General features: G+C 44.2%; 1 protein-coding gene across 3 annotated transcripts in view; it reads left to right on the top strand.

Moving 5' to 3' along the window:
- FAM13A (family with sequence similarity 13 member A) overlaps positions 1-8017 on the top strand; it is an 80486-nt gene that overhangs the window by 15735 nt on the left and 56734 nt on the right. For all 3 annotated transcript variants that reach the window (XM_025197287.1, XM_025197288.1, XM_025197286.1), the window contains exon 2: positions 6916-6957. In XM_025197287.1, the coding sequence (XP_025053072.1) occupies positions 6916-6957 (42 nt within the window). The remainder of the gene's footprint in view (positions 1-6915; positions 6958-8017) is intronic.

The following is an 8017-nucleotide window of genomic DNA, read 5'->3' as shown; positions in this document are numbered from 1 at the left end:
TGCGCTCGGTGACGGGAAGAAAGATCGATAGGTGATCAGTCTATCGATCGGCAGCCGCAAGCCAGATAACTTTAGAGGCACTCTGCAGCGTGCTCAAAGCTCTTCGACTTGGGCGGAAGTCGCGCGGAATTTTAAACGGCCAGCGAGCCAATTACTAGCCGCCACGTGTGAATAATTTAGCACTGGCCAATAGCAGGGCACAAATTTCCGAATAGCAGGAACTCTTTGCACCGTGCATTTCTGTGCTGCAAAGAAGAAATGCATCCTGCAAAGGAAACTGCAAATTGGCGGGAACTCTCTCCTACACGCGGGTGCTCAATTGCAGCAGAACACTCTGCCATGCAAAGAGCTCTGATGTGACCAGGAAATTCCATAGTGCCGAGGCACCAAAATCACTGGGTTGTGACAAGAACCACCAACCCAGACAAGCAAGTACCTGTTCAAGCGATGGAAAGGCCTTCCAAGGTGCAGAATGAGGAATGGAGTGGGGAGGGGAAGCCCTACACATTACTCAGCCATCAGCTGTCTTCAGCTTTCCTATTGCAGAAGGGCAATAGCTTTTAAGATAGCTATTCAGAGATGCATATGCCTGTGAATGTCTGGCTTTCAGCTGGGGACACAACAAGACCTAGAGAATTTTCCATATGATGATGGGAACAACTTTGGGGAGTCAACAGAGTCCATCCTTACACAGGCATAAGAAAAGCAATGACACAGTTTAGTAAGGTATTGTAAATAACACCTCCTCCTCTTCATTTTATGAAGTATTCAAAAGTTTTTTCAGATATGCCACCTTCATAAAATAAAGAGAGAGACTCGTGTGTGTGTGTGTGTGTGTGTGTGTGTGTGTGTGTGTGTACGCCAAGTCTCAAAATAAAGAACCTCCTTTTGGTTTCAGAGTCCTTGAATATATAAACGGTACATTTCAGAAAGGTTTTGTTTGTTCTCTTCCCTTCCTGGACCTTAACTTCTGTCTAAATTATATTGAAAGGCATTTTGTTTTTGCTTGTTTGCATCCCGAAATCATTATCAGTGATTGTTTCATACCTTATAGACATCACAACATTCAGTATGCATGGCTTGTGTACATTTTGTAAGGAAAATCTGTCTTTAAAAAATCATTAAAAAGTCCCATGTATGTTGTACTAGAGGGAATGTTACTTGCCATTTCCTAGTCTGACAAATATATATAATTTTTCTTTTAATTAGCTCACTAGGAACATGAATGCCTCAATATTATTACGTTAGCAGTCAGGATGATTAAAGATAAATGATCAAGACTGAAAATAGTCTATTTTTAGCAGCAAGGGCATGGCTTGGATAGGCTGTAAGTTCCATGCATTTTCTATTCCACGCCCTAATTTTGTGCAGCTCTGTGTAACAACTGGGGAGTCTGTTGTTTTTCCCCAGTCACTGACTCAGCCACGGCATGGAACAGCAGTGTAAAAGATAACTGATCTCTGTAAAAGCTAACTGTAAAAGAACTCCTGTTCTCCCCAAATTTACATCCTTTTGTCCATAAATACTGTATAAAGCCAAACAGGAAGGTGGAAATAGAAAAATCCATAACAGACAACCAAACCACCTTGTCTTTTTTCCTTGCTACGCATGTTACGTAGCTAACGGCAGGATTAGCATATGTGATGGGCAGCTCTAATGAGTAAATGCTCTGCTGAGTACCAAAGACATTTAGGATGTATAGGAAGCAAAGTTCAGAATTTCTCTCTCCTCTTGTCCTTCTGCAAACAGCTGTCTTGCATTTACAGTGCCAAATATTACTTTCTTTTTGAAAAGGTCATGTGTCTGCTTACCCCAAAAGGAGTTGCACAGTACTGTGTTCTCCCAGTAAACTCATTTAAGGCTTCTTAAAGACTTCAACCATTTTCTTTAAGATAGTATTTTTAAAGGTGTGAAGCACTTCTTGCTATGTAGAGCCACTCTCTACTCTGATACAAAGTGGTTCACGTCACTTGGCAGTGGCTGTTTGTATTTTGCTCTCGTTTTTGGAAAATATTTTTTGGGGCATGTCCCCACAAGCACACACATGCGGATTGCAGCACCTCAAAAGCAGCATGGTTCACATTGCAGTGATGCCGCCAGGCTCTGAGCCATAGTCTCGGCACCACTGCCTCAGGTACCTGCTGCCCCAGGAGGCCCCCAGGACCCAGGTAAGACTGCTGAAGCCAGCACAGATGCTGGCCCCAGTCAACCATACCCCACCCGGGTCCCTTTGCACACTGGAGCACTTGTCCCTGGGCATGCCCCTGTACAAATAGCAGTGGCACAAATATGTGCTGCTGCTATGTGTCCTGCAGGAAATGCATGCCCCTGCACATACGCATTCATGGGGACATGCCCCCTTCTGTCAACAGCAAAGTGTGTGTGTTGCTGCTGTTGGGGTTTGTTGGAGGGGGTTAAGTATCTTTTATTGAACCACCTGAACATTTGGGAGAGAGATTATATAAACTTTGTCCTTTCCCAAAAGCTTATCTAACATCTCTTCCAACTTCTCAATTGATCCAATAAGTGGTATTACCAAAAAAAATCCCCCCAAAAGCAAACACCTCTTTGCTTCTTGTGTGTTTCCTGGACCATTAGGGCTACAACAACACTCCAACCCCTAGTGTCAACACAGGATCAGGGCCTGATGCAAAAGATTTTAAAATCAATTTCTATCCTACTTTGATGGCCTCATGATTAGAAAATGACCCATTGTAGTGTGCATCATAACTTAGTTTAAAATAGCAAGCCAAAAAAATATATAGCTCTTCTAATTTTTCAAAGCATTACAGAAAATGTTTCAAAATGTCTTGCGTGCTGTGCTGGTCTTAATTCTGTCAACAATCAATATTTCTTGCCTGGATGCATACTATAAACGTAGACAGATGTTACTTTGTAGCATCAAGCTAAGAAATATTTTTTTATTAAAACTTTAAATGCAATCAAGATTTACACTCCATAAATGATTAGTGGTCTGATGTCCATTTGGGGAAATGCTTAAGGTACAAGTAACTCTTGATTCAATTCTGGTCGTGGCTTAGATCAGAGCTCAGCCCATTTTTGCTGCCACAGGTGCCTGTTTCTGACCCTGCCTTTACCCTTTATGCTGATCTCCTTCCCCAGTGGCAGTGGAGGGGGCAAATTCTGCAGTAAGGGTAAGCACAGGCAAGAGAAAGCTGCAGGAGGGGCTGCAGAGAAGATGGGTGGCATGGCATAGCTGTGTACCTCTAATTCTCCAGCCAGGTCAGAGTTTCACAGGCTGGATCAAACTTCTTTGGAGGCCGGATTTTGGCCTATGGGCCATAGGTTGCCAAACCCTGGCTTAGACTCTTCTCCACATTCTGGTATAGAATAAATTAATAGATTGCCATATATTTTTTGGGGGGAGTGGGAGAATGCTTTCTGGAAAGACCTTAAAAATGGATGTAACCTGCTCTGCCTGGGCATCCAAGGCCCTATAGCACTTTTTTTATCAAGGTTTAAAGTATGATCCCAGCATTATTGTTCAGAACCTCCCCTTTTCCAGCAACTGGGCTATGTGATGATTAGCTTGCCACCCTTCAACTCAGAAGCTGCTACTTACTAGTGAAGCTGCATATGTAAAATGGTAGGGAATGTTGGGATAAAAATAGGATCAGGTGCATCTGAAATGTTAGTCTATGAAACATTGTAGCTCTAAAGCTATATGGTTGCAGTTTTGTCTCTAACTAGGGCTTTTAAAATAACTTTTCCTCTGGTTTGCTTTGCAAAAACATCTAGGGGCAAATACATACTTGTGTAAATATAGACATTTTGACCTTTTCTGGGTCGTACAGGTTTTTTATGACCTGGGAATTAACAGATAGCTCTAAGATAAGGAAAGAGGAAGTCTATGGCTTGTTGAAAAAGTGAAGTCTGCAGCATTTGATGGCATCATTCCTGTCATGTCAGATTGTAGAATTTCTGATGGTGCTGTGGCTTCTTCTGCGCTTAGCTTTATTTTGTATGTTCTCTGTGTACCACTGGGACTATCTTGGCATTTCAGTTTGTAAGTCAGACTGTTATGTAATGAATCAAAATGCATGTATATGATAAAAGCTCTGCTGGTGGCCTGATGAGTCTTACACAACTTCTCTTATTGTAGTATAAAGCACAGGTTTTCAACCTTTTTAGGTCAGGGTACCCCCCCCCAGCTAGTCAACAAGCGGGGCGGGGGGCCAGTGGCCGGTCAAGCGGCAGCAAAATCAGAAGTGCCACCAGCTTCTCTGTGCCATTGCCGCATGCCCCCTGGGGTACACAAACCCTTGGTTGAAAACCCCTGAATATAAAGAATGCCTCTCAAATTCTAAGGGGCAGAGAAGCACACTTATGCATACAAGTAAAAAGGCCCCAAATACTGTGGTGGTGGTAACTCACTCTCTTTTAGCAATGGTTATCCAAATATGCTGCAGCATGTCTTCTACAAAATGATAATATTTGGCACTTACACAGGGTTTTTTACTACTTTTGAGTGCTGTGCAAGCAGAAATTACTTTTCATAGAAATCCAGGGAGGGACTTGCCCACATAGCTAGTCCAGGGGAGCCTGACTCTGTACACTTGTTTCCTTTTTTTGGACCAGCTATGTCAGCTAGTGCAGCAGTAAGAGGACAGAGGGGAGGGGTAGACAGACCAATGGCACCTGCAGCCTTCTTGCCCTTTCCCAGAGCCTTGCTTACATATGAAAGTCCATATAATAAAGCTGCTCAAGCAGCTGAATACAGAACCATGGAAGTGAGCCATAAGATTTCAACAAACAGCTCAAGTTGTTGGACTGCTTTGAGAACTGGGGAACTGCAGAGTCACTGTAGCTACTGCATTACGCTGGAGTCCTGAGCTTTGGCAGACCTCACTGACTTCAGCTATGGTTTCCCTTCCCTCCCAGGGTATTTTTCATTGCCTGTGAATTCTGGGACACCATTGAACCTGAAAATACTAACTTACCCAGGGAATCGAGCTGTCATTCCATCATGGATACTTTCTGCTATCTGATGACCAAGATGGCATCCAGACATGTCCATGACTTGTTCTCAAACAGGGGCAGGGGGATGAAGACAGTTGTGTTGAAATGTTTGCAGTGTTTCTTATATGCCAGCTTTATTTCGGTCTCTGTCTCTTTGACTTGTGGATTAATTTGGTGGTGATTTTTGTAGGGCTGTAATATCCCTCACTTGAGAGTCACAGTTCATACAGCCAGAGACAGATTTCACATTAGAAAGCTGCCTTTGGCTGGTGCTGGGCCAAGTCATCTCTGATGGTTTCCTTTGGACTCCAGTGGGAGTTGCTGTGCTACGTCTGAGACCTCTATCTGGCTGCATATCAACAAAATTCACAGTGGCATCCTTTCACTCTTATCCTGTGCTTGCAGATACATTCAGAGTCATTTGTCAGCTTGCAAAAGCAACTGAGATCAAAACCAGTGGTGGGTTGGGCTTTCAGGAGTGTTCAGCACTGGCTCAAACCTGCTTCAGGGGAAGTCCGAAAACATGAACGCTGTCCTCAGTGGGTTAAAACTCCCAGCTCAGTGCTCTCAAAAGTCACATTCTCTGAAGTCTGTATAAAACTTAAGTCACCTTTTGTCTTTCCTCACCTAGTATCAGTTCCCCCCCTTGATTTTTCCCAGAAGACCTGCATTGCAAGATTCTAAATGTCCTTCTTGTGACTTGATGGCATCACATCTTTTTTGGGAACAGGGGGAAAACTTTAGGCCAGTACTCTCTGTCCAGTGTCCATGAGATTCTCCACTCTTATTTAGCAGAATTGGGCAGAGGCCCTGGGTCCCCCCAGCTCAGTCCCATTGATAGGGTAGGGGGTAGTTATGCTCTAGACCCTGAGATGGCTCCGTGCTGGATCCTGACACTTAGCGAAGCATGGGGATCTGTCATGGGTCAGCCCTGACATGCCACACATTCAGTTTAAGGTACAAAGCAAACAAAATGCAAACGCCCCTAAATGCAGTGTCAGAGCCCCAACTCTCCAAAAAGTGTTCTGGATTAACAGTGCTCTAGAAGCTGCCACTTACACTCCTAGAATCATTAGGCATATCTAATTTTTGGACATTGCAGCACCCAAGTGGAGTTACTTGCAGGGTAATTGGATCAAGACCAAAATAACAGTTCAGAGAATGGACATTTAAGCGATTCAGATTGTGACTTCACTCAAGTCCAATATGGCACTACAGTTGTTGGAGTTTTATCTAAGCTGAATTCGGACAATAATATGGAATTCAAGGACTTGGTATAGCCACATCAAGGAAGAATGGATTTCTCCCCCCTGATTTTTATTTAAAACACATTTAGTTTATAAAGGCCACGTTCATCTTTGTCACTCCAGTTTTATATCTCTGCAACTCAGTTTGATTTCAGTGGGGTAAAACTAGAATAATGTAGCAATCAGATTTTCATCTCAGTACACACATGGTTACTAATTTGGCATTTTCAAATGCAAAATTTAAAAAATCCTTCTTCATGAGCAGCATTTCTGTTTACTTTTACTGACAGGTTACTTAATTCTGGGACTGCAGGAAGTGAAAGGCTCTGGTTACTCTCGGTGAATTTACTTTATTGTTGCTATAGAAATAGTCTACAAACCGCTGCAGAACTGCAGTGACTCCCAACAGTTCAGCAGCACATCTATTCTCAGTTCATGAATTCTGGCAAATTACTTGAGATTTCTTGATATTTTTTTTTTTAATGTAGTTTTAAAATGCCCTTTTATAAATTGCTGTACAACAACAGAACAGAATACTTATATATACCTAGTTTATGTGACAGATGCATTGTTTCATTTTTATTGCCGTTTCTAAAGAGAAAATATTTTGGATTTTGTTAAGAATTAACTTTCAAATAAAGAACAGAACTACATGATGATAATTTTTTTAAATGTGCTTTATTTTTAGCTCCCAAGAAGATGAACGGCCTATGTCACCCTTCTATTTAAGGTATTCATTCAGATGTCTCTCTCTATTTTGGTTCTCTATGTGGGATTGACTTGCTGTTATACCAAAATGTTGGGCACCATGTCAAAAATGTTAGACCAGGCTGTTCTTAACTTCAAGATTATTGTTTACTGTCATGATCACAGGTCATTGACTAGCATGGGATAGTCTACTGAGATTTAAAATATTTAACATACGTGTTTGTGGGTGGATGCGGGGTTCACTTTTAATGCTAGGTTTGCAAACTTTAGACTAGACGATGAACTTTTTCATATTTTGATCAGTTCATTCCATGGTTTATATAAGTAGTGTTCAACCTTCAGGCCAGATCTGGTCTACAGAGCCATGTCATCTAGCTCGAGGGATTCCTCACAAGTTGGTTGTTGGGAGACTGGTAGCAATGTTAAATGTTCACTTGCCACCTAATCCTGTCAAAGATGACAGGAACCAGGGACAGTAGGACCCAAGGGAAGCCCCAGTGGACTCCTGCAACAGCGGGACCCAGCCGGCCCCACCCCCCCAGCCAGAAACCCCAGCAGGGGCTTCTGAGCTGGGACCATGTGGCTTCTCGGCTGCACCGGCACAGGAAACTCAGGTAAGGGGAGAGGGCGAAGGGGGAAGGGCAGGGGAGAACCGCGGGCAGGGCACAAACTGGTGCTGAGCACAGGGAAAAACAGCACCTCCCCCACCCTGTGGCCTGCGCTCCCTGCTGCAGCCACTCGCAGACCGCACAGGGCTGTCCTGAGCAGGCACAGACAGCCCCACACGGGCTGTGAGGTGCTGCAGTGCGGGGTGCCGGCCACAGAGTGGTGCGGGGTCGCTTTTCCCCACGCTCAGCACCAGCTTGTAACCTGCCCCTGCTGCCAGCCTGGGCCCCGCACCAGCTCCAGGCTCACCCAATCAGAATGGTGGCGGCAGCTGCGGCCCCCCTGGCTTGCCATGCTGGGCAGTGTTTGCTGCTGCTGTCTGCCTGGAGCTTGCGCCACAGTAGGCTGCATTGCGGTTGCCACCACTGCCGCCTGTCCAGTGCATGAGCTCCGGGTGGGCAGCAGCAACCAACCCT

This window comes from Alligator sinensis, unplaced genomic scaffold (genome assembly GCF_000455745.1).
Source record: "Alligator sinensis unplaced genomic scaffold, ASM45574v1 scaffold125_1, whole genome shotgun sequence".
Classification (NCBI taxonomy): Eukaryota; Metazoa; Chordata; order Crocodylia; family Alligatoridae; genus Alligator; species Alligator sinensis.
Note: the sequence above shows the minus strand (reverse complement) of the source record. Positions and strands in the feature narration are given on the sequence as shown.